Here is a 26464-nt window from a genome sequence, read left to right as displayed (position 1 = left end):
AGGAGGAAGGGAAGGGGCAAAGAAAGGAGGAAGGGAAGGGGCAAAGAAAGGAGGAAGGGAAGGGGCAAAGAAAGGAGGAAGGGAAGGGGCAAAGAAAGGAGGAAGGGAAGGGGCAAAGAAAGGAGGAAGGGAAGGGGCAAAGAAAGGAGGAAGGGAAGGGGCAAAGAAAGGAGGAAGGGAAGGGGCAAAGAAAGGAGGAAGGGAAGGGGCAAAGAAAGGAGGAAGGGAAGGGGCAAAGAAAGGAGGAAGGGAAGGGGCAAAGAAAGGAGGAAGGGAAGAAAAGAAAGGAAAAAAGTAAAAGAATAAAGGGAAGAAAGGTTAGAAGGAAGGGTCAGAACAGAGATTAGGAGCAGAGAGGAGGCACAGACACCGCCGCGATGGTCCAGTCCGATGGACATCACTCTCACTTAAATACTGTGCGGGAACAATTCTAATGATATTTTTGGGGTTTAAAGGGGGAGTCAGGAGACCATATCCACATTTGTGGAATGCAGTACAGGAGCAGATAAAAGGTGGTGGCATTTGTTGAGAGTCAAAAACCGATGACCCTGTACCTTTAAAATTTCAGTGTTCGAATCTGGGGCTAAAATAGCAAACTAAACTTCACTGTACACTCACACTCTGGGCTCACCGCTGCGGCCACCTGTCGTCATCACTGTGGATGCCACTGCAAAATGTACAGCCAGAATCCATGAGTACAACGCACACTGTTAGATTGTGTCATATTAAGGAACCCCATTGTGAGCATTCTGCACCTAGGCCCCAGTATACATGCACTATATCCACTGAGCACATCTTGGTGATGCAGCGCCTGCATGTAGTGCATCAGGCTGGATGCAGGGTGACATATAGCAGGCAGCTGCCCCTCCTCCCTCCCCCGCGGCCTCCTCCCTGCTGCATTTCCGCCCTGCTCCCCATCCCCCTATAGTCTCCATCATCCTCTGCCTGATCCATAATTGCAGAATATCAATAACAGCAGTCAGGGGGCCCAGAGCCCCCCCGATCGGGTCACCCCCATGTACACAACACTGCTCGGAGCCCCATTTGTGAGTGTGCACTGATAATGACCCCCAGATTCAGTGCCAGCCTTCCCTAAGATGTGAGCACAGGATTTATGTACACCCCCAGTGGCAGCACCCCCAGGATTATGAACACACCCCAATACATCATGAGCAACACTCCTACAGACGCCAGGGGGCTATCACCCCCTTTAATGACTAAACACCCCATACATCCACCTCCTACTGAAAACCAGTAGTATCAGTGCTGCCATGTCACCCGCCGCCTAACACCAGAAATCCGCGTCACCCACACAATGCCGGGGAGCACATACCGTGCACAATAGGACTATATTACCCTCGCTATGAGCGAAGCCGGAGGTCCCGGGTCACCGTCGGCCACTGCGGGGAGCCCTGTACGCGACGTCCCGGTTCTCAGCCGCCGGGTCGCTCCGACCTTCCCCAATACTCCCCCCGACTTCTTACCGGCCGGGTAACAGCGCCCACCTACCTCACTCTCTCCCCGTCTCTCCACCGGGCGTTGGCAGCTCTACACAGGGTTTCCTCGGCTGATGGGCAGGGGCAAGCAGAACGTCATTACGTCACCGCGTTCAAAAGGGCTGAGATTGCAGTCTATTTTCAAAAGGCGAGCTATTCCGTGACGCCATCTTTACTGTGGGCAACCGTGGCCGTTTTAAAGACGTACACAGCACTCTGTCGCAGCACTCTCGGTAACATTTCATTATTTTATTCACGCTTGTTAAAATTATTGTATTTATCTCTGTACTTGGACATATACATAAGTGTAAGGAAATCCGATGTGCCCACGTCAAAGATGGCCGCCTGAGTGCGTCATTTCCGGTCAGCTGTAGGCAACTTCCTGTTTAGCTACTTTCGCGCTACCGTTAGGGGGTTTACCAGAGGTCGCGGTGGTCACAGTCATGTGCACGGGAGTCCTGCGTTACCGTCAGGGGGATTCAGCGAGTATCACGGCTGAATGGCGCTGACGCAGCAGGTAAGGTAGCAGTGTGTACAACAGAGGGACTACAGATCCCAGCATGCTGCACCTCATTACTTTTGGCCTATTTTTTTACTTTCAGGATTTGGTTTTCTGATCCTGACGCCTCTTGAGCATCATGGCGGAGAGAAGTAACAGCAGCTGGGCCAGAGATGTGGCGACTTTTGCTTCCAATCCCAAATCCTTTGTACTCAGTTCGCCCCCGGAGGGGTTTGTGGACGATCTCCTGAAGGATCTTAATAGCGAAACACTGAATGAGCAAACTAAGGTTAGGACTTCTCATCATTACATGTGGTGCCTTGTCTGTCTATTCACTTGGGGTATAATCACCGGGAGCCCAGGCATCAGAGTCTGCGGGTTTCAGCACAGCGCCACTCCTGACCTCAGTCAGTGCCGTGAATTGCAATCATCATATAGCACTATGTACTTACAATTGGTAATTATTTTCCATTTCTGCCCAGATAATTCTTCACTTTTTTCTGCTCTATGTAGAAACAGGAAGTCTCTTGTCCCTGCATTTATCATTCCCCGCTTCACCTCCTGACCCAGCAGCTCCCTCCTGCAAGGGACTTTTGCAGTGATGACTCCTGAGTCATAAAGGGAAAATTGACCTCTTGATTCTTCATAGAGCTTAAAAGGATTCGGCAAGTCAGTTTTTAATCACGTGATGTCATAGACCTAATGAGAAAGAGAAGAATTAGCTGGGCAGAAAGGTAAAATGAGCAATTGTAAGTACACAATGCTATATATTATGATGACTACAATATAGTAAGAGGATAAACAGTGTTTCTTTAACTGGAGCTGTTGGGAGCAGCACTGTTCTATGGCTTTATAAAGAGGGTCTGTCACCCTCAAAATGCATGATATTCTGGCTGTACAGTGATATGGGTACTTATCCCCTATAGAAATCTTACTAGCACTGCACCTGTTAGGCTGGGTTCACACGTAGCGGAAATTACCGCGAGAATTCCGGAATTCCATTCCGCGGGAAAATCGCATTTTAAATTCCCTCGATTTTTCCGCGGAAAAACTAGCATTTTGCGAGCGTAATTAGCTTGCAGAATTGCTAGCGTTTTCCAAGCGATCTGGAGCATCACTTGGAGAACTGATTGACAGGTTGGTCACACTCGTCATAGTGTTTGACGAGTGTGACCAACTTTTTACTATTGAGGCATAGTGAAAGCTAGAATCTAAAAAGTAATAATAAAAAAAAAAATATTGTTATTCTCATCTTCCAGCGTCTTGCGCAGCCTTCCCGCCTCTCTCCACGCGCCCGGTCCCAGTAATCCTTTGCGACAATTACCGCGATGACCGTGAGACTTCGCGATCCCACAAGAACGGACGTCATCGCTCGCAAAGGCTTACTGGGAGCGTGGAGAGAGGCGGGAAGGCTGCGCGAGACGCCGGAAGGTGAGAATAACAATATTTTTTATTTTAAATTCTATTTTTTACAGGGATATGGTACCCACAGCCCGGAGGAGAGGAGACTGACCGTGGGTACCATCCGCAAATGTTCTGCTTACTTTTTGCATGGTGTGCACAGCCACATGCGGAAAGTAACCAGAACAATGCCTTCCTATGGGTGCGGAATCGCCGCAATTCCGCAAAATTAATGCGCATGCTGCGTTTTTACCGCGAAGCGATTCCGCCGCGGTAGAAACCGCAGCATTAGCACAGCATTGCGGAATCCCATAGGAATGCATGGGATGCTTATTTTTCGTGGCAAAATCGCGCGGTTAAGGCTAGTTTCACATTAGCGTTTACGGCCACAGCGTCGGGCTGCGCACGGCCGCCGCTAAGCCCCGCCCCCTGCCGCACCTCCGCCAGTAGCTCCGCCTACGGACGCATGACGCTGCATGCGTCCTGCGTCCCCTATCTTTAGCACTGGGGCCGCAGGCATGCGTTTGGCGGCGCATGCGTCCTTTTGACGCTGCGCCGAGCGCACCAAATTGCAACCTGTTGCGTTTGGCGCTGGTCGGCGCAGCGTCAAAAGGACGCATGCGCCGCCAAACGCATACCTGCGCACGGCCTGCGTCCCCAGTGCTAAAGATAGGGGACGCATGCAGCGTCATGCATCCATAGGCGGAGCTACTGGCGGAGGCGCGGCAGGGGCGGGGCTTAGAGGCGGCCGTGCGCAGCCCGACACTGCGGCCGTAAACGCTAATGTGAAACTAGCCTAAAACCGCCTCGGAAGCGAAAAAAAAAACGCCACGTGTGAACTCAGCCTTAGTGGTACAAAGCCTGAGAAAGTTATTTTTAAAGGGAATCTGTCACCCCATTTTTGGCCTATAAGCTGCGGCCACCGCCTTCAGGGGCTTATCTACAGCATTCTGTAATGCTGTAGATAAGCCCCCGATGTAACCTGAAAGATTAGGAAAATGAGTTATACTCACCCAGCGTCCGGTCCGATGGGTGTCGCGGACCGGACGCCGGGTGAGTATACTCTAACTCGTTGTTCTTATCTTTCAGGTTACATTGGGGGCTTATCTACAGCATTACAGAATGCTGTAGATAAGCCCCTGATGGCGGTGGCCGCAGCTTATAGGCCAAAAATGGGGTGACAGATTCCCTTTAATGGAAATGAGGGTGCTTCAGTGCAACATTGGTGTGGCCGAGGATTCATGCCCAAAATATCCCCCTTCAGTTTGAATTTTAGGGTTTCCCCTGCTTCTGGTTGACAATGCTCTATTGCCCAGAACACAAGGCTGAATGGTCAGCCTACTTATCTGCGTGTGTGTATGGACAGTCTGAGCCCGGCCATGTCCACACAATATCAATGCAAGCACGCGCTCTCCTTTATGAAGCCGCTGAGGGGGCCAGTAGCTCTAGCAACTATGGCAATAATAATCCTCCCCTGTTCTCGAGAACAGAGAGGATTTTTAATAAGAGGACAATTATAAAGTTACTTGATTTCACGATCACTTTACAACTTACCCAGTTATTGTGAGACCATTCCTTTACAGCTCTTTTACGTGGGCTGATTATGGACCAAATGTGCACTCGTAAGGACTATTGTTCTGAATCATTGGCTTGTTCTAAAATGCCAGCGATCAGTCTAGTAAAACTCTTGTTCATCGGCAGATTGTACGCTTGTCAGCAGCAACAGCACCTCTCCTCCAATAAATACTTCATGTGCTGCCAATGAAAAGCAATTTGTGGCTACCGATGTATCAAATTGATTGTTCATCGCCATGCAGTTTGCATTCAGCCATTAAAGGGAGGCTGTCAGCAGGATTTATTTATAAAGTAAAGGTACGGCCATAATGGCACTGTTTCGCTAATTAAATTAATACGTTTTGCTGAAGGAATCCGATCAGTGGTTCTTTTTCAATCATGCTTTTAAGTTTTCTTGTAATTATGTCTTCTGTGCATTGGGGCAGACCTGAGGTCGGGCTCTTCTTCAGCTCCGGGACCCTCCTGTGCCTCCTATGTTTCTACAGGTCATTGATTATTTAGTGACCCGCCTCCGTTTTGAAATTTCACTCCGCCATCATCAGATGAATGGCGTGTGTGCAGTGTGAAATCTCACATCTAGCCTTCGGGTTTTCAATAAAATGTGCCGCAGATCGATATCTGAGCCGAGATATCAAACTGCGCACGCGCCACCCACCCAATGATGGTGGAGTGAGTTTTTAAAACTGAGGTATGTCACTGAATGATCAGAGACCTGTTGAAACACAGGAGATAGGATGAGGGTTCGGAGCAAAAGAAGACCTCAACCACCCCCCAGGCCCGCCCTGATGCACAGCAGACGTCATCAGAAGAAAAGTTAATGCCATCATTTAAAAAGAACCACTGATCGGATACCTTCAACAAAGGTATCAATTTAATCAGAGTAATAGTGCAATTATGGCCGTACCTTTACTGTATAGTGCTAAATCCTGCTGACAGGCTCCCTTTAAGCTTGCATCAAACAATCAGTCTCATAATAGGCAGGATTCTGCATAGGGAAACTGGTGGGTACTTAAAAATATGACCCCCAATGATCATCCATCTCTAAAGGTGGCTATCACTTCCCGTAACGAGTGCTGGTTGGCAATTATTTACAACCCTTTTCAAGGTAATTATTAGTACAGTCTTATCGAGAAGAATGTATGAAATACTTTTGCCTTTTTTTTTTTTTTTTTTTTTACATAAAATTATCACAGGAATGATTCCTTTATCATCTAATCAGAATAATTGTAATTTGGAGCACCAAGACCTCTTCGTCAGGAATGACAGAGACAATCGCACTCCATCTCTTAACCCCGTAAATACTAATAATGCTCAAAAACAATTTTCAAAGTAAATAAAAATTTATTTTTTTTCCATTCTCCTATGACAGCACCACGAGAGATGGGATTCGCTCTTCAGGGACAGGAAACCTACAAACATAAAAGGGCGGCACCTCTCTCCCGCATCAGTTGGTTTCCTGTCCCTGACAGGTGAATCTCTTCAGACATACCTGTGAAGAAGGTAGAAGATGTTTCCAAGGCCGGCCGGTCGGCTCAGGCAGCGGGGGTCCCCTGTTTCGGCCGGTCCGGTGCCCTGGAAGCGCCACAGTGGGTCCAAGGGGCCTGCATGATTGTAAAGTGGCAGCAGTCAAGCGGTCTCCAGGAAGGATGGTTGGCTAAATCGTGGTCTGACGCAGGGCTGTGGAGTCGGAGCCCATTTTGATGGAGTCAGTGTCATCGAAATTGAGGAGTTGGAGTCGGAGGTTTGGCTTACCATCTCCACAGCCCTGGCATGAGGGAGTCGAAGTCGTGGAGTCAGTCGGTGTCATGGAAATTGAGGAGTCTGAGTTGGAGTCGGAGGTTTGGCTTACCAACTCCACATCCCACTCCAGCGCTCACGGTGCAAGTGAGTATGGTGGGCTGGTGGCGGTGTGTGTGCTCTAGCGCCGCATTCCGGGCGCGCAGCGGAGATGCCCCCGGTGGCGCCCAGCGCACTCTTGGACGTGGCCTGGGTGCAGTCCGGTGTATAGTGTGTGTGTGTGTGTGTGTATATATATATCTATCTATCACTATGTAATAAACTATGTAAGTGGCAAAAAACAGTTTTCAACAAAAACCTACTAAATAACATTTGTGCAGTCTATGAATTTGTTCTAATAAATAGAATTACCTCCATCAGATCCTCCATAATAGATGACCTCAAATCTGACCTAATAATTTTAAGGCCAGAGAACAACCTCTCTACACTAACTTGGGTTGGAGGCAAAGCAGTAACCAAATGAGCAACATCTCTAACAATTTCTGGGTATAAAGGAATTGCCTCATGCACAGTCAGTTTTGATGAACAGTTGAATTTTTCTATTTCTTTGAGAGCAAGTGAAACATTTTGCTGAAATATGGTCAATATTCTTGCTATAGGAGACGGAGTGAAATCTTTTTCCTTGCGGCAATGCTTTGCCTGCTCCATGTCATCCAAATACTTGTCAAAGTCAAACGCCTCATCTGATGAGGATGAAGATATGGCAGCAGTAGCACTGTCAGGACCCAAGTTCTCTGCGCCTGGCAGTTCTCCTGTAGGCCACTCATCCTAACTGCTACCTCAGTCAGCTTCTTTTCCTTTAGTAAGCTGTTGATCATCAAGCAGTATACGATGACTCTGGTCCACATAAACAGCTGCCAGAAAAAATTTATTTTCCAATAGCTGTGTCTCTCTCTGTTTCATTGAAGCAGAACTGCCATATGCGATTAAACCTCCTCTTTGGGACAGGCAAAATAGCAAGTTCTTCCACTCCCTTATAAAAATGCCAGGAGTTAAATCCTCAGCTTGTAATCTTTTAGTCACGGTAAATGGGTGATTAAGCAATTCCTTCAATTCAGCCACCTGTGTCCATTGACCTTCATTTAGGGTTACCTGAGGGTTCATCATATCTATAAGAAACGGTTGTAGATCAAGCAATCACTCAATCATTAAATAGGTGCTGCCCCACCGAGTGGCTTGATCGACAATTGCCCCTTTTCCAGCATGTGTCTTCAAGATGGAATAAATTTTAGGGGTTCTGGCGGCAATAACCAATTTCCTCACTTTTACCCTTCGCCACGACAGCACCCACTGGAGGTATCGGATCCGCCCCATTTGGAACAGGAAACCCTACAGGAAAGATAAAAGGGGGCGGTCCGCCTCTCCTCCTCAGTTTTTGGTTTCCTGTTCCAGACGGAGCCAGGATCCTTCAGGAAGCTTACCTGGGCCATGCATGCCGCCTGTGCAGTCTCCTTGGGAACGGCAGGGGCTGCGGTCCGGAGGCAGCGTCGGGGGAGACTCCGCTAGACGGCTCCCCCCTCATCTGGCAGATGGAGGGTGATGACCGGGTCCGGGGTGGGCCGCCCGGTCTCACCCAGGAGTGCGCCGGGGAGGCACCAAGGCGCCGCCGCTGCCCGGGTAAGTGCGCCTGTGGCGCGAAGAAAAAAAGAAGAGAGGCTCCCGTGAGGCGGCGGTGGGCGCAGGCCGCAGAGAACAGGCGGTGGCCGGCCGGCGTGGAGACTCCTTAACCCCGGAAGTAATGATTGAACTTCCGGGGTAGGATGGCTGAGCGCGACGGCGCATGTGCGGGGAAATCCCGGGGTGGAGCGACTTCCGGGGGGAGAAGAAAAAAAAAAAAAGACCAATTTAAAGCAGCGCGCAATCTATTTAAACAGCGCGCAGCTGAGCAGGGACAAGCCATGTCGTCCCCAACGGAAGCGCACGCTCCAGCAGGAGATTCTGCGGGGGGCAGCTCCACCAGGGACCGCAACACTAGGACAGACACCGGGCGCAGGAGCGAAACTGGAGAGTCAAGACCTAGGACGGGATCTCAGCCATCTGATCCGGTAATATAAGGCTTCACTGGGTGAGTGTGCAAAGTATATACTCTGCCTACTAAGCTGACCTCTCCACCCCCCCCGCCTTGGTGTCCCCTTCTAGACCAAGAAAAAGGAGAAATCCAAGCATAAAGAATGTGCGTTATGCTCTGAACCTCTCCCTGACTCCTACCCTAAGAAGCTCTGTAAGCAGTGCACCAGAGAGACAAAGCAGGGGGCCGCATTGTCGACAAAGGACATTAGAGCTATAATCAGGGAGGAGATACAGGCTATTAACCGCGCCAAAACTCCCTCAGAGACTGGCAGCAAAAAGCAGTTAACCCTCAGCTCAGAGGAAGAAGGTGGTTTCTCTGACTCCTCACTCACATCCTCGTCATCATCAGACATGGAGGGACGGTCATGTTTCCCCCTGGATAGTGTGGACAACCTAGTTAAATCGGTGAGAAGCACTATGGGGTGTGAGGAACCAAGGGGTGCCCAAACCGCACAAGACATAATGTTTGCGGGATTGGCGGAAAAGAAAAGGAGAGCGTTCCCGGTAATACCGGCGATTAAGGCCCTAATAAAGAGGGAATGGGAAAAACATGACCAAAGAAGTTTTCTCCCATCAGCCTCAAAAAGAAAGTATCCATATAGCGATGAGGAGCTATTAAAATGGACCAAAGTGCCAAAAGTGGATGCCGTTATATCCTCTACCTCGAAACAATCGGCTATTCCAGTAGAGGACGCAGGCTTGTTGGCAGACCCGTTAGACCGCAAGGCAGAATCATCATTGAAGAGGTCTTGGGAAGCTACCACGGGTATTTTTAAGCCAGCGGTAGCCAGCACATGCACCACTAGATCTATGCTCGTGTGGTTGGACCAGCTGGATTAGCAAATCGAGCAAAAGGTGTCCAGAGAAAAATTACGGGCCGCTATCCCATTAATTAGAGGGGCAGCTGCCTTTTTGGCTGATGCGTCGGCGGACACTCTACGGCTGGCAGCAAGATCAGCAGCTCTGGTGAACAACGCCAGAAGGGCGTTGTGGATGAAGAGCTGGAAGGGGGACGCGCAATCAAAGGCTAAGATTTGTGCAACCCCGTGTGAGGGTGAGTTTCTCTTCGGAAAAGCCCTAGACGAGATACTCGCCAAAGGAGAGGAAGAAGGCGTTCCCTGACTCTTCTATCCCTTTCTATAGGCGAACCTTTAAGAGGCGACCGTTTGGAAGAAGGAGGCAAACGGAAAGATCAAATAGATGGGCCGCAAAAGAAGAGAAACAAAAGGGTACCATGTTCAGGGGTCCAACATTCCGAAGGGAAAATAAAAAATCAGACCCACCTGTAGGGGGTAGATTACGGTTCTTTTATCCAAAATGGGAACAAATATCCTCAAACCCATGGATCTTGGGTATTATTAAAGAGGGAATGAAAATAGAATTCCTTCAATACCCTTATGATTTCTTTATCCTAACCCGCCTTAACTCTATAGCCCAACAAAAGGCCCTCGAAGAAGAGATTCGGAGCCTACTAAGCAAGGGGGTTTTAGTGGAGGTCCCAGAGGGACAGGAAGGTAGAGGCTTCTACTCTCCCTTATTTTTAATTTCCAAACCAGATGGTACGTTTAGAACAATTATTAATTTAAAGAAGCTTAATACGTTTATAAAAAATTATAAGTTTAAGATGGAATCAATCAGATCCACCATAAAGCTTCTCTTTCCAAATTGTGTGATGGCGGGAATTGATTTAAAAGATGCTTACTATCATCTTCCTATCCATAATAGATACCAAAAATATCTAAGGGTCGCAGTGGTGTTCGATGGCAAAGTCCGTCATTTTCAGTAAGCCATGCCTTTCGGCCTCTCAACAGCGCCAAGAATCTTCACCAAGGTGATGGCAGAGGTGATGGCCTATGTTCGTCAAAAGGATACTTTAATCGTACCTTACTTAGACGACTTCCTAATAATCGGCAACTCAGATACCCAATGTACCGAAAGAGTGGCTGATGCAATCTCATCTTTGCAGGACCTAGGCTGGATCATCAATATACAGAAGTCCAGGCTCGTTCCGCAATCCCTCCAGATGTTTTTGGGGTTCCAATTGAACTCCATAACCCAGAAATGTCTACTTCCTCAGGTAAAGATAGCACTAACAAAAGAGAAAGTAGAGGCAGCCATAGATAGACCACGCATGTCTCTGAGAGGGGCAATGTCGCTATTGGGGTCGCTAGATTCCTGTGCCCCTGCAGTCCGGTGGGCCCATTATCATGTCCGCACACTTCAGCATCAGATCCTCCAGGAGGAGAAGCGACATGGTGGTCACCTTGAGAGCAAGATAACTCTAACTCAGGAGGTCTTGACTTCTCTGGAATGGTGGTTAGATGATGACCATCTATCCTCAGGAGTCCCATGGGTCATAGTACCATCTGGTATCCTAACCACCGACGCTAGCCCCCAAGGCTGGGGAGCCCATATGGGGAATAGCTTTTGTCAAGGAAGATGGAATAGAGAGGAAAGAGAATACTCGTCTAATTTAAAAGAACTGACAGCAGTATACTATGCTCTACATCATTTCCTTCCACAGCTTCAACAGAAACATGTCAGGATCCTGTCGGACAACACCACCACGGTGGCCTACATAAACAGACAAGGAGGTACTCGATCAGAGAATCTGATGTCTTCTGCGGCAAGAATCTTAAACTTAGCCGAAAGCAATTTGTTGTCCCTCTCAGCTCTTCATATCAGAGGAGAGGACAACCAAGAAGCAGATTTCTTAAGCCGACACACACTTCGGCAAGGGGAGTGGTGCCTCAATCGCCAGATCTTCCAGGACATAGTAGCTCTATGGGGGCATCCTCAAGTGGACCTCTTCGCCACAAGGGAAAACAGACAAACAAAAACCTTTGCTTCCCTGTCTCCAGCAGATCACCCAGACATACTGGATGCCCTCCAGGCCTCATGGAGATTCAAACTGGCATACGCCTTCCCGCCATTGATTCTCCTGCCACAAGTGATTCGGAAAATCAGAGAGGAAAAGGCGAGAGTAATCCTGATAGCACCTTTCTGGCCCAAGAGACCGTGGTTCTCGTGGCTACGAATTATGTCAGTGACAGATCCTTGGGTTCTCCCCTCAAACTCCAACCTACTCTCCCAAGGCCCTTTCTTCCACCCTCAAGTGAACAACTTACACTTGACGGCGTGGAACTTGAAAGGCACCTATTAAGATCAAGAGGGTTTTCGCAATCATTAATTACTACGCTTCTACAGAGCAGGAAGCAGTCCACAACCCAAATTTATAAAAGAATATGGAAAAAATTCCTACAGTTTCATACAGCATCTCATACAGCAGAAGTCCCGATAGTTCCTATCTTAGAATTCCTACAAAAAGGGAAGGAATTGGGCTTGTCAGTAAACACACTGAAAGTACAGGTGTCTGCATTGGGGGTGCTGTATGGCCATAATATAGCAGGGAATAAGTGGATATCACGATTCATTACAGCATGTGAAAGAATAACTCCGGTTCACATACCCACAATCCCTACATGGGACTTAAACATGGTGTTAGACGCCCTGACAGAAGAACCTTTTGAACCGATAGATACGATATCCCTTAAATATTTATCATTTAAGACGGCCCTCTTGGTAGCACTGACATCCGCTAGGAGAGTGGGTGATATCCAGGCCCTGTCCATAGATCCACCCTTTTTGCAGGTATATTGGGATAGATTAATATTAAAGCCAGACCCCTCATACCTGCCTAAGGTATCAACAAAGTACCATAGGTCTCAGGAGATACACCTCCCAACCTTCTTTGAAGATCCCTCCACTCCAGAAGAGCAGAAATTCCACACTTTGGACGTCAGAAGAACTGTCCTAAAGTATATTGAAAGGTCCGAGAGCTGGAGGCAGTGTAGGGCTCTCTTCATTTCTTTTCAGGGCCATAAAAAAGGGTATGGAGTCACAAAGAGCACCATTTCCCGATGGATCAGGGATGCCATTCGTTTAGCCTACTCTGCAAAAAATGAAGAACCTCCGGAAGACATCAGAGCACATTCCACCAGAGCAATGGCGGCCTCCTGGGCGGAGAGGGGAGACGTTCCAATTGAAACCATATGAAAGGCGGCAATTTGGTCATCCCCTTCTACCTTCTATAGACACTATAGACTTGACCTTTCGTCTACTTCTGACCTAAGCTTTGGCAGGACTGTCCTTGGCACGGTGGTCCCACCCAGGTGATGGTCTCTGGAATCTCTCCAGTGGGTGCTGTCGTGGCGAAGGGTAAAAAGCCGGATTACTTACCGGTAATGCTCTTTTAATGAGTCCACGACAGCACCCGCTCACTTCCCTCCCTGCTAGAAATATCAATATTAAAAGTATATCTGCTAAAGTTGGATAAGTAAAGTTATAAGTACAAGACATTGCCTAATCCTTGGCGGTCCTCCTGGTACTCTGAAATGCAAAACTCAGGAGGAGAGGCGGACCGCCCCCTTTTATCTTTCCTGTAGGGTTTCCTGTTCCAAATGGGGCGGATCCGATACCTCCAGTGGGTGCTGTCGTGGACTCATTAAAAGAGCATTACCGGTAAGTAATCCGGCTTTTTCCAATCAGATTTCCAGCATGTCCCTCTTGCCGACTATCTCTTATTGCCAGCTGCAGCATGTACACAACACAGCGCATGTGATGAATATGAAAGTGTTTTGAAGCACCTTCAACAAGATCATCTATTTCTAAAGTATAATTTTGCTGTTCTTCTGTTTTTGTTCCTCAGTTACATGAACAGCACTGTGGCCTTCCATCTCAAACATACTGAATCCTAAATGTTCTTCTAGCTGTTGTTCATTACTCTCATTCATCAGTTTAAAGGGAATCTGTCACCCTTTTTTTGGCCTTTCACCTGCCGGCATAGACATCGGGGCTTATCTACAGCATTCTGTAATGCTGTAGATAAGCCTCCAATGTAACCTGAAAGAGAAGAAAAACACGTTATATTATACTCACCGAGGTGGGCGGTCCGGTCCGATGGGTGTTGCAGTCCGGTCCGGCGCCACCCTTCTTCATGCGATGACGTCCTCTTCTCCCGTCCTGTAATGGCTCCGGCGCAGGCGCACTGCTCTGCCCTGTTGAGGGCAGAGCAGAGTCCTGCAGTGCGCAGGCGTCAGGATTCTGGGTAATACCTCAGCACAAATTTATGATAACTCCCTCTCATTCCTCACCAGCGGAACTGCAGGCTCTGGAGTCAGAAGTCCAAGGCGGTCTTAGTAGAGATTCCTGTGTCAGAAAGAGGTAGGGGGATCTACTCCCCCCTCTTCCTGATTAAAAAAAGGATGGAAGGATGGTTACTTTCAGACCATTATTAATCTGAAGGGTCTGAACAAGTTTTTCGTGGTACATCCCTTTAAGATGGAGTCTGTGAGGTCGGCAATAAAGTTGCTCTTCAAATAGTGCTGTGACGACTCCTTAAGTGGACCCTCTAGGTCATGGCACCCACCCTCCCAGGGCGAGCTGACCTAGTGAGGACCACCCCCTACACAGGGAGTGTCAGGGGCAAGCCCAAGGGGGTAAGGTACCACGACTGTTGGCACCAGGTGGCCGGCTCACAGACACGAGTGAGTGTGTCTGCAGGAACATGCAAAGCGTGGACACGGACACGCAGGGTACAGGACGGTACAGGGCTAGTGTACGGAGGCACAGAGGGTACAGTACAATACAAGGCGTGTATACGGGAGTGCGCTAGATACAGGATAATGCAAGGCGGGTACATGAGCACGTATGGCGTGCACAGACGAGCACGCCCGGGTGCGAGCAAAGCAGGGCGCGTGCGAAGGAGTACGCCAGAGTACAGAGTCAAACAGAGCGTGTGCAGAGAGGCACGCCAGAGAGCAAGGCTAGGCAGAAGGTGTGCCAGGAGGCACAACAGAGCGTAGAGCAGAGCGTGTGTCGGGAGGCACGAATGAACACAGTGCAGGAACAGAGCAGTAGGCTGAGTACAGGAACGGAGCATGTGCCATGTGGCACGATAGAGCACAAGGCAGAATATAGGAACAGAGCATGTGCCAGGAGGCACAACAGAGCACAAGGCAGAGGACCTGAATACAGAGCACAGCCAGGCAAGGACAAAGCAGAGCCAGGAAGCACAACAATAATCAGGCACCTCCCATATGAAGAGGTAGCTTGATATAGCACATGACCACTTGGACTTCCGGGTCAGATCCTCCAGGACCATAAAGAGAAGGGCTGCAGGCAGAACAGAGACTGGCGTGCTGGGCATAAGCGCCCAGCCAAAGGATCTAGTATAGGGCGTGCGCACGAGAGGACACCCGGAGCGGTCGCGGCACTGGAAGTGGTGACGGACCCGGGGTCCCGCCCCCAGGTGAGAGCGGTGTGACAAGCGGCTTGACAGGTGCTTTAAGGTAGTGTTGTATCTTAAGGATGCATACTACCACATACATATACATGCAGTTCCTTAGGGTGGTGGTATCACTGGGTGGTGCGGTAGAACATTTGCAGTTCAGAGCCCTCCCGTTTGGCCTGACCATTGATCCACCGGTCTTTACCAAGGTGATCGCAGAGGTCTTGGTACATCTCCATGAGTAGGATGTTGTGGTGGTCTCCTATCTAGATGACTTTTTAATTGTAGGCAGTTCGGTCCGGCACTGCACTACTAAATTGAAAGAGGTAATGTCCACGCTAGAAGGGTTGGGGTGGCTTGTGAATATCAAAAAGTCACATTTACAGCCCGTAAAGGTGCCGGAATTCCTGGGTCTAGTGCTGGACTCTGAGAATCAGGAGTGTCGGTTACTGGGGTCCAAAGTAGATGGTATTCGGCATCAAGTTCTGAAGGTGGTGAACAATCCATCTATGTTCCTTAGGGGGGGCGATGTCCTTTCTAGACTCACTTCCTATATTCCGGCTGTTTGCTGGGCCCAGTTCCATACAAGGGCCTTACAGTGGGATGTATTTTATAGCGACCGTCAGCGCTTTGTCCCCCTCTACGATACAGTCCCTACTTTGGTGGTTAGATTTGTCAAACTTGTCCAGAGGGGTTCCCTGAGTAAACCATATCTCCCGGATTGTCACTTCAGATGCCAGCCCCACGGGTTGGGGTGCCTCATTTGGGGGAGGTGTGGTTCCAAGGGAAGTGGACAAGCAGTGAGCAGGCTGATTCATCTGACCTGAAAGAGTTGTTGGCAGAGGAGCTGGCAATAAGACTGCTCCTTATGTCCTTACAGGGTCAACATGTCAGAGTGCATTCCGTCAATCAGGTAACTGGCCTACATCAACCACCCAGGGGGGAAACCGGTCCAAGTCTTTGATGGAGATGGCAAAGCGTATTTTTCAGATACCCAAAACTCATCTGTCGTTAACCTACCTGCACATAAGAGGAAAGGAAAACCAAGGCAGATTTCCTAAGCTGCAACAAGCTCAGGCAGGGAGAAGGGGGGTTGAACCAGACTGTCATCAATCAAATAGTGCAGATGTGGGGGTGTCCAGACATTGATCTCTTTGCCAACAGAGGGAACAGCAGGGTGCGTCTGTTCAGTTCTCTAAACCCTAGAGAAGGTCCGCAAGCGGTAGATGCGTTCTTGATCCCATGGGATTTCAAGCTGGCATATTCCTTTCCGCCGATATCCCTGATTCCATTGGCGTTGAAGATGCGGGAAGACAGGGCACGCGTTATCCTAATCGCACCTTTTTGGCTTGAGGCCGTGGTTTTCCTGGCTGAAGAGAATGTCCATAGCTAACCCATGGGTTCTTCCAGAACTCTCAGACCTCCTCTCCCAAGGAAAAATCATCCAATCATGAGTGTCCAATTTACACCTGACGGCGTGGAATTTGAGAGGGTGCTGTTAAGAGGGAAAGGGTTGTCTCAACCTTGTAAACACTTTACTTAAGAGTAGGAAAGCAACCACGACAAAAATATATGCCAGAACCTGGAGCAAGTTTCTATCTGCATCAGGGGCAGAGGTTGGAGGAAAGGCTTAGATAGGCCAAGTGTTGGAGTTCCTACAAAAGGGCCTAGAGAGAGGTCTATACACAAACACCCTCAAAGTCCAGGTGTCGGCTCTAGTATAATTGTGATCTGGCGGGCAATTATTGGGTGTCTAGGTTTATCAGGGTATCGGCTAGGTCTAGAACCATCCTTAGACAGAGGTTAATGCCTTGGGATTTGAATTTAGTTCTAACGGCGTGGACGGAATCTCCCTTTGAACCCATTGACATAGCCCCAATAAAAAAAATCTCTCTCTCTCAAAATGGCCCTTCTGGTTGCATTGACATCAGCCCGTAGGGTTAGTGACATTCAGAGGCTCCATTCACGAGATGTTAGGACGTTCCTACTTAGTTATATTTCAATAACTGACCCTTGGAAGAAAGAGAATTCTTTATCTGTCTCTTTCAGGGAGCTAGGAAAGGGCTTAGAGTCTCAGAGAGCACTTTAGCTAGGTGGATCAGGGAAGCAATTTCTTTGGCCTATACAGCAAGTGGTGTTACAGTTCCAGTGCTGAAGGCTCTCTCCACACGAGCCGTGCCAACTTCCTGGACAGAGAGATTGAAGGTGTCGATTGAGGAGATATGTAAGGCGGCTACATGGTCTTCTCCCTCCACGTTTTTCAAACATTATAGACTTTATATGGGTGCCTCCTACGATCTCACATTTGGGAGAAAGGGTGCTTCAGGCTGTGGTCCCTCCCTAATTTCCTTATATTTCTGTAATTCTCTTGTGGTGCTGTCATGGGAGACCGAATAAATGCTTAGTTCTTACCAATAACAGTGCTTTTCGGAGCCCATGACAGCACCTTTATATTCCTTCCCTTCATGTGTGTGTGTGTGACCAATTTTTTTGGCCTTGTCACAAGCACATTTGGAAAGTTATGTTGTGTGCAAAATAATGTATGTATTGCTACTAACTTGGGAGGTCCTCTCATGCTCTCTAATACCACTGATGCGGGAGAGAGGTGCCGCCTTTTATGTCTGTAGGTTTCCTGTCCCTGAAGGGCGAATCCCCTCTCTCATGGTGCTGTCATGGGCTCCGAAAAACACTGTTACCGCTAAGTAAGCATCTTTGCACCACAATGAATGCTATAGAAAAAATATAAATATATAATTTTTTTTTTTAAATGCATATACACACAATCTAAAAACTTTTCACCACACATAAAAAATTTTTGTTTTTAGATCACTATTTGGTGAAGGGAGTGTTGTAATTCAAAGCCACTACTAAAACAGTCCCTCATACTTCTGTTAAGTGTCATGGCTTATGAAAGAGGAGAGGGGGACAAAAGGACAGCACAAAAAAAAATTGATAAAGAAAAAAATGTATCACTCATCATACTTTTGTCTTTTTTTTTTTTTTTTTTCATAAGACTATTTTAAGGAGTTGTGAACTACTTCCTTAGGATAGCTCATCAGTGCAGTCACTGACTACATACTTGTGAATCTTCACAGCGCTGTGTGCGCATCATCTGGATTTGCCGACACGTGACTGCAAGTATGTGATCACGTGCCGACTAGACTTTTATGGATTTGATCAATGCAAGTGAATTGAGTGAGTTCATACATGTCTAGTCAGAATGTGCCCGGGAATATGCAAATCATATACTTTGTGGTCACATAACCGCTGGTTCACGGCATCAGAACCTGAGAATCTTGACAGTGTGAACACTGTGCGCTGTGAGGATTCAAAAGTCTGCAGTCAAATAGTATGATTGCAGACTTGTACCCTAAGGCCAATCAACCATTTTAAGGCTATGTTTGCATTTCTAACTCATTATAAACCATAGAAAACCCCTTTATGTATTTTCAAGATTGCACCATTCATAGGAAGACACAGGGTTGTGTAGGCCATGCAGTTTGAAGACCTAAGACCACAAACCTTTCCCTATGTCTCATCCGACATGTTCTGACTTCCTTTTATCTCTTGTCGTGTTTCTAATAAATACATTTTCATGTTTCAGGTGTTAATGCTGAATCTGTTCTTAGAATTTCCTACGATTCTGTGCCCAGAGAAGACATCGGGCGAGGTCACCTCGGAAATCCTGCTAAATATTTTACAAGTCTCATCGTCCTCAAAGAGTATACCCTTGAGATGCCATCTCCTGTTAGCAGTCGAAACCGTTTTGATCACCACTGATAACTTCAATTTCGATTGCAAAACCGCACAAGACTTCGCCTCGCTGCTGATGCACATCATATCGGATGTCAATGACAAGAAGCAGGGGGCAGCCAACAGGCCTCTGCGGGTCACGGCCTGCGAATGCCTGCAGGAATTGGAAAATTGCTACCCTGGGCTGCTTTCTCAGAGACTAGAGCAGTTATACACCCTGCAACAACAAGAGGTTAGTAACGCGCATCAGTCGTACATAGTACTGTACAGCATAGCCTTGAAGAATGCCATTCAGCTCTTGGCGCAGAATGACGGGCCATCTACCGGAGCCATAAAACAGATGCTGATGAGCAATGGCAGCTTCCTATGGAGTGCCACAAAAGACATGAAGGAGTTACGAGCTGCATCGGGTGACCAACTGTTCTTGCTCCCGTCCAGCAGCGAGACCAAAGAACTAAAATCCAACCTGGCTCTTTTATTAGAGGACTCTTATCTCCTTACACCTGTGTGCCAAAACACCCTATTCTGGCAAGTCATACAGGTTGTGGCTATGGTCCGCACCATATCCCCTGCCATTTTTAAGTCGCAGCTTGTACGGTTGTTTGGCACAAAGGATATAGCGTGCTTTCACAGTATCCTGCAGATGAAAGCAGTGTTTACAGACAGTCTGTTCACAGCGGAGGACGAGCACTTCCTTCTTCAGAGGCTGGTGGGCATGACGCTGCACCCATTGTTGCCTACGCCCGTCAAGTTATTTTATCTAGACTGCCTATTGCATTTTCCAGAGAACAGACCACTCAACTCAAACCCTGGTGAGAACCTGCCTGTTCTTCTCACCGTCCAAATGACCTCCTCCCTGTTCCCCAACATCTTTGACGATTGCCACACAATGCTCTGCCGACAGAACTTGCTGAGCATGGTTTATCTGGAAAATGAAGGTTTCCATGCCGAGAGGGGCATAGGATACTTAATCGAACACCTCATGTCTCTGTATAGCATGGTGGACAAAAACGCCAGTAGGGAGGTCACTGCCACTTTTTTCCGTGCCACTTACCTATTCGTGCGATACTTTCATTTTTGCGAACAGCACATGGAGAATCTAACCAGAAGTCTACTTGACCTCTACAAGAACAACAGCACCTTGGCCCCTTATTTTATTAACTTGATTAATCAGACTCAGATCCTGCTGGAGTTTCAGGCTTGGCCAGTGTCTCTGGCCAAAGCTTTACAGAAGCAAATAGTGAACCTTCCTGTGGATGGGATGACTAGGAAGAATCTTCTATGGCATCTTAAGATTCTCTCGAGAGTAGCTCAGGAGAACACCATTCCACAGACTCGTACAGTAAAGTTCCTGAGGAAGGTGGTGGCTCGCTTTGATCTGTGTCTTAAGGGAGAATGGGGACTGGGTAATGCTTTGTTGTCTGTGTGCAAACATGTCCTCCAACATGAACATCTCGATAACGTGTTCATGTCTTTGGCGGATCTGTTACAATACATAACACATCATTTTTCAGACATTGACATTCAAGACCGATCGCGTTTCTATTTTATTCTCCTTACCAACGTCTCTGAGGAGAAGCTTGGGAAAGTCCTCAACATGTCTCCTATTGATGGCCAAACCAAAGAAAGGTCCTTGTCTTCGATTATGTCAGAAAGTGAAAACTTCTCCATCCTATTGACTGTTCATAGTGCGAAGAACATTCTCCAGTTATGTCCGGTTTATAATCAGACAAAGGTTTTACCAACTTATCCAGAAGCATCTAAGGAGGACAATCAAGCCACAGAATACACAATCGAAGAACATTACCAGCAACTTGCAAATCATCGAACTTCCTTGCTTGCCTTGAATTATCACTTGACTTTCAAAGGCGATGTTGAAGAAAAGTACCAGAAGGTGCTCTGTATTATTCTTCATTTTGAGGTAGCAGGTGGTTTTTATGAACCATTAGGCAATATCCATGTTCCCTGCCTCTATGTTGGTCGAAAACCACCGATGGTCACGGTCAACTTAGTCCCAAACGACCCTCATCCGACCTACTTCGTTGTGAATGCCACGTTTAGCACACAGGATGGATTGACATATCATACACAACTTGATCCACTACCTATTTCATTCCCAGAACTATTTGCCCCATTCCCATTGCCCACGTCTTGCCACCTGAATGCCAGATGCCACCTCTTTGACAAGCTTTGGCTCACCCTAAAATCAGATGATGGGAAAGATAACGAAGAAAGCACATTCTGCTATGAGATGTCAGCGTCATCTCTTAGTGATATCGTGCTGTCTCATTTCTCCAAATATGTTGTGTCCCATCATGACGGTGAATACAAGATTGGTATGGTCCTGCCCCCAAGGTTCCACATATTGATGAGTGCCCAAGTTCAGGATGGCACCGCTCTATTCCATATCAGAACTGATAACTGGAAGCTACTGCCATACATGAACGCCCATCTACTGGATGTGTCAAGCAACACGTGACCAAAGACATTGCTCCTTTGCAAAATTGAAGTTTTTCCTGCATTCACCTTAAAGCTGTGTGGGTCTGTTGTAGCTTTTCTACTCTGCAAAAGTTTTATTTTGTATGTTGATCTAAATATAAAAACTAGTAAAGTATATATTTTTTGGTAAAATATTTAATCAGTCAATGCATTTTAAAATGAAACATTTGGAGTAAATAATGATCATGTGTATTGGTTCATTTATTTTATCACTCATTTGCTTTAGTTATAGAAGACCGGTTGTTCATGGGGCTGGATCTTATTAGGGCTAAAGGACCTCGGAGGGAGAACGAATCTGGGCCAAAGGGAGGGGGGACCTCGTTGTATAGACCTCGTAAGGGGAACTTAGAAGGAGGGAGGTGGGACCTTGTAATGGAGACCTCAAAGGAGGGAGGTGGGACCTCGTAAGGGGGACCTCAAAGGAGGGAGGTGGCACCTCGTAAGGGGGACCTCAAAGGGGGAGGTGGGACCTTGTAATGGAGACCTTGAGGGAGGGGGGACCTTGAAGGAGGGAGGTGGGACCTTGTAAGGGGGACCTCAAAGGAGGGAGGTGGGACCTCGTAAGGGGGACCTCAAAGGAGGGAGGTGGCACCTCGTAAGGGGGACCTCAAAGGGGGAGGTGGGACCTTGTAATGGAGACCTTGAGGGAGGGGGGACCTTGAAGGAGGGAGGTGGGACCTTGTAAGGGGGACCTCATAGGAGGGAACCCGTAGGAGAGACTTTATTAGCTAGTAGGGACTTCGTAGTAGGTTCACCAACTTTAGGGTATGTTCACACCAACGTGTTTTCAGTCCGAGTGCTATCATATGGAAAACGAGGAACACACGTACCCATATTAATCAATGCATTAGTTCACTTGAACCTTTTTCCATAGTGACTGTGGAAAAAACAACTGTAGCAAGCGCTAGTCTCCTTTATTTAATTTGTGTGTGCAAGAAAAAGAATGCAATATGACATCACGTTGCAGTTATTAGCAAAGCATGCTGTACTTGGCCTTATTTTTTATTAACGTATTAAAACATAAAATTTAGATGGCTGACAAAACTGGTGAAAAATCTTCCAATTTTTTGGGGGGGAATGGAAACCTTACAATTCTTACGCTTGTGTGAACTTGGGCAGAGCGGAGGGCAACTCATCTGTTAATGAGTTGTCCGTTCACTTGGTGGCATGTAAAGGTGTAGTTCAAATGGCACCATCTCTACAAAAAACAGCCAAATCATTTATTCTGTGGCTCTGTAGAAGACTGGCCTCATGTTTGGGGGAAGGGAGGGATACAACCCTTTTTTTGGGGGGAGAATTTCCTTTAATAGTAGGGGTTAATTGGCGTATTGGGATAATTACTACTTTGCGTTTCATCACGCCCTGTTAAAATAACCCTACAGTAGAAGTACCAAACTATAGATTATAAGGGATTCTGCACATGTTGACACATCTGGCAGCAGCTTATCGATCTTCAGAACAAAAGATCGGGCAGTTTGAAACTCTACATGCCTAACCCTTTTTTTTTTTTTTTTCCCTGACATTTTATGACTTTGCCTTATTTATGACCACCTTTTAGAAGCCGTCTAAATTCTTGGTAGCGTTAACATGTATCTGACCAATTGCAGTAAAACATGATAGAAGTGGCCCCCTGTCAAGATGCCCCACAGTGGGTCACATTTATTAATACCGTCTAATTCTTAAAAAGTCTATTGTAAGTTTAGAAAGTCTTAAAATGTGTCAGATTTATCACCGTGGCTCATGGCGTTTGACAAATATGGCATATTTTAGAGGGAGTCTTCTCTCAAACGAAGCACAGATCCTTATAAATGATCTATCGCCTGTAAAAATGGTACCTTCTACTGTTAAAATCGCTGCCTCCCTTTAGCAGAGACTATGGTTTCATCAGATATGCTAATTAGGGTGATCGGTGCACCCTTGGTGTGGCCAAGAAGCTCAGTGCCCAGATCTGCCCAATGGTTTTGCATGTTCCTCCCTATCACTTGTGATTGACAGCAATGAGCTGTGCTTACTCTGCAGACCGTTCTCTCTCGAAGCAAATCCATGCCATCAGTCACCAGTGAGGGAGGCAGCGACATGTAAAACTGTGGCTAGGATGATGCACGGAGCTTCTTGGCCACATCAATGGTGCTCCGAGCATCCCAAATATAATTTGATTAAACGCCAGTGTCTGCAGATTAGACCCTTAGGCCGGGGTCACACTTGCGAGAAACTCGCACAAGTCTCTCATCTCAATACCCGACACTGCCGCCGGCACTTAGACCGGAGCGCTCAGCTGCATAGAAATACATGCAGCCGCACACACCGGTCCCGAGTGCCGGCGGTAGTGCCGGGTATTGAGATGTGAGACTCGTGCGAGTTTCTCGAATGTGTGACTCTGGCCTTAAGGTGTGACTTTATAGGATCTTTATCCCCTACATCCTTGGATTATGCTGTTGGTTTGGGATGACAGTCTCTTATAGTGACTGCCAGCACAGAATGACTTTCCAGATATCTTTGCCCTTTTCTGAGTCTATGAAGTCTGTGCTGTCAGTTGAAGAAGAGGGTAGCGGATATTAAGGGAAAACAAGAAGGTTGGAAGGTTTGCACCGAGCTTCTGTGCTTGGTTTGTGCCGATAGTCCCTTTTAGACTGTCTTGTCTAATTTTACAACCACTTATTAGTTGTCTCTCTTTGCTAGAAATTTTTGCTAAAATTTTGGTGCATAGTGCTGCATGTTAGGTTATGTCCCTTTTCTGACAAATTGCAGCCCTTTTAAGTGAGATCACGCTTCCTTTTTAGACAAGGTGTAGAAAGTGTCTAACACATAGTAAGTAAGGTGCAACGAAAAAAGACAGTTCTTGGCCCAAATTACATAAAAATTCTGCTGCATTTAATATACCTAGGCCCCAGTTTATATAGAAAAAGAGAATGCTGGCGCAAGAGTGATTACACTCCGAAACATTCAGATTGCACCACCAGGAAGGAAGAGTTGTGAAATCATGGAACTCACAGGATGGATAGACATAGAATGTTATAGGTGGAAGGGACCTCCTGGGCCATCGTGTCCAACCCCATGCTCAATGCAGTATTCACTAAATCATCCCAGTCAGATGTCTGTCCAGCCTCTGAAGTCTTCCAGGCGAACTCACCACCTCGCGTGGCAGCCTGTTCCACTTATTGATAACTGTCAAAGTTTTTTCTAATATCTAATGTGTCTAATCCTTTTCAGCTTCATTCCATTGCTTCTCGTGTTTCCATGTGTAAATGGAAATCAAGATGATCCTTCTACACTGTGGCATCCCTCAGATATTTGTAGACAGCTATTTAGACTCCTCTCAGTCTTCTCTTTTGCAAGCTTAACATTCCCAGATCCTGCAACCGTTCCTCATAGGACAGGGTTTGCAGACCGGTCACCATTCTGGTCGCTCTTCTTTGAACTTGCCCCAGTTTGTTGGTCTTTTTTTTACAATGTGATGCCCAAAACTGGACACAATATTCCAGATGAGGTCTGGCCAAAGAGGAGTAGAGGGGGATAATTACTTCACGTGATCTAGACTGCATGCTTCTGTTACATCCTAGAACTGTTTGCCTTTTTTGCTGCTGCATCACACTATTGACTCATATTCAGTCTGTGATCTATTAGTATACCCAAGTCTTTTTCACGTGTGCTGCTGCTTAGCCCTATTCCTCCCATTCTGTGTATGTTGTTTTCATTTTTCTTGCCCAGATGGAGTAGTTTGCATTTTTCCCTGTTAAAAACCATTCTGTTAGTTGCATATCCCCACTTGAGACGTTCTTCCAACTGGATGTGCAGCCATTTATTACCACTCTTTGGGTCCGATCACTGAGCCAGTTATAAATCCACCTAACCGTAGCCTTGTCAATACCACATTTTTTCAATAAGGATAGTATGAGATACTGTATCAAAAGCATGGTAATGATCGGCACATGATAAAAAAGGTACCTACATTTTCATGACATTTCAATTTATTTTGTCTGGAGTATGAGCCATGTACAGAAATCCTGGCACATAGAGCCTTGGCTGCTATTAGTGAGGTTATTAATGGTTGTGTGAGGAATGTTCTGCCGTGGTGAATGCACTTGGGCAAATCATCAAGATCCATTGATGGCAGCTCCTGTGAAATTTTAGTCAATGTGGGAGACATTGCAGGCCATGGTAGCACATTTAGGCCACACAGGCTACTCACAGTAGCAACAGCAATATGCGCCCTGGCATTGTCGGGTCAAAAAATAGCTCCTGGGACACTTTGGAGAAATGGTCATACCCAAGGTCAGACACATTGGTACAACCTGAGCAGCCGCACAGGAGCCTAAAAGGTAAGAGGGCCCATTTCCACCTCCAAAGCAGAGGGAATTGATGAGCTATTGGACCGGCGCCTCTTCTCTCTGTGGCCGTATCACTGTTCCATGTCTAAATCAATGTATCGCTGAGCTGTTAGTGCACCTGGAGTGAAGACTTAAGGGGTCCTGCTACCATATTTTATACGACCCAACATAATTGTTATGAATGTGCCATGTCCTGGAAGATCTGGGGTTAGAAGAACACTAATAAATGAAGTAACGTGGTTGAAAACCACAGTCAGCTCACCGACAAAACACGCAGCTGCATGGAACGCCGTCTTGATGGAATGAGGTACATACAAAGAGAGATGAAGTGATCTTTCCAGCTCCTTAAAAAATCTTCAAACTTTATTGATCCATATCAGGAAAATTAGTGCGGTAAAAAACGCCAATACCAGTGTGAATATGAGGGGTTAAAGTGACGCGTTTCGGTCGGCAACCAGATCTTTATCAAAGCTTTGATGATCTGGTTGCAGACCAAAACGCGTCACTTTAACCCCTCATATTAACACTGGTATTGGAGTTTTTACCGCACTAATTTTCCTGATATGGATCAATAAAGTTCGAAGATTTTTTAAGGAGCTGGAACGTTCACTTCATCTCTCTTTGTTAGAAGATCACTACAGTATTGTGAATCACAGATCTTCCATTTAGCCTTTGTGTCCCATATTAAATGGATTTGGTTTCTTTTAGTGCTGAAGAGGTTAACGAGTCCCCTTTCTATGCTGGCCAGAAATTTGCA

The 26464-nt window shown here is 47.0% G+C and overlaps 2 protein-coding genes across 5 annotated transcripts in view; one reads left to right on the top strand and one right to left on the bottom strand.

Annotated features, from left to right (window-relative positions):
• CDC42 (cell division cycle 42) overlaps positions 1–1667 on the bottom strand; it is a 39286-nt gene extending 37619 nt beyond the window's left edge. For 2 of the 4 annotated variants that reach the window (XM_073585496.1, XM_073585497.1), the window contains exon 1: positions 1510–1667. The gene's annotated coding sequence lies outside the window, so the exon portion shown is untranslated. Of the gene's footprint in view, positions 1–1333; positions 1485–1509 lie in introns of those variants that run through there. The other 2 variants (XM_073585499.1, XM_073585498.1) reach the window with 2 other exon arrangements.
• A 149-nt stretch (positions 1668–1816) lies between these two features.
• Positions 1817–21562, top strand: AP5B1 (adaptor related protein complex 5 subunit beta 1). Its single transcript, XM_073585495.1, has 3 exons — positions 1817–2013; positions 2099–2284; positions 18732–21562. The coding sequence occupies exons 2-3, from the start codon at positions 2135–2137 to the stop codon at positions 21357–21359; spliced, it is 2778 nt and encodes a 925-aa protein (XP_073441596.1). The 5' UTR covers positions 1817–2013; positions 2099–2134; the 3' UTR covers positions 21360–21562.
• The last annotated feature ends 4902 nt before the right edge of the window (positions 21563–26464 follow it).

The sequence above is a fragment of the Dendrobates tinctorius genome, unplaced genomic scaffold (genome assembly GCF_039654945.1).
Source record: "Dendrobates tinctorius isolate UK_male_01 unplaced genomic scaffold, ASM3965494v1 ptg000086l, whole genome shotgun sequence".
Classification (NCBI taxonomy): domain Eukaryota; kingdom Metazoa; phylum Chordata; class Amphibia; order Anura; family Dendrobatidae; genus Dendrobates; species Dendrobates tinctorius.
Note: the sequence above shows the minus strand (reverse complement) of the source record. Positions and strands in the feature narration are given on the sequence as shown.

Bases quoted from the DNA above. Each gene is read 5' to 3' on its own strand.
- AP5B1 (XM_073585495.1), top strand. From the start codon at position 2,135: ATGGCGGAGAGAAGTAACAGCAGCTGGGCCAGAGATGTGGCGACTTTT. The intron at 2,285-18,731 runs GTTAGGACTTCT...TTCATGTTTCAG, and splicing joins CACTGAATGAGCAAACTAAG to GTGTTAATGCTGAATCTGTT.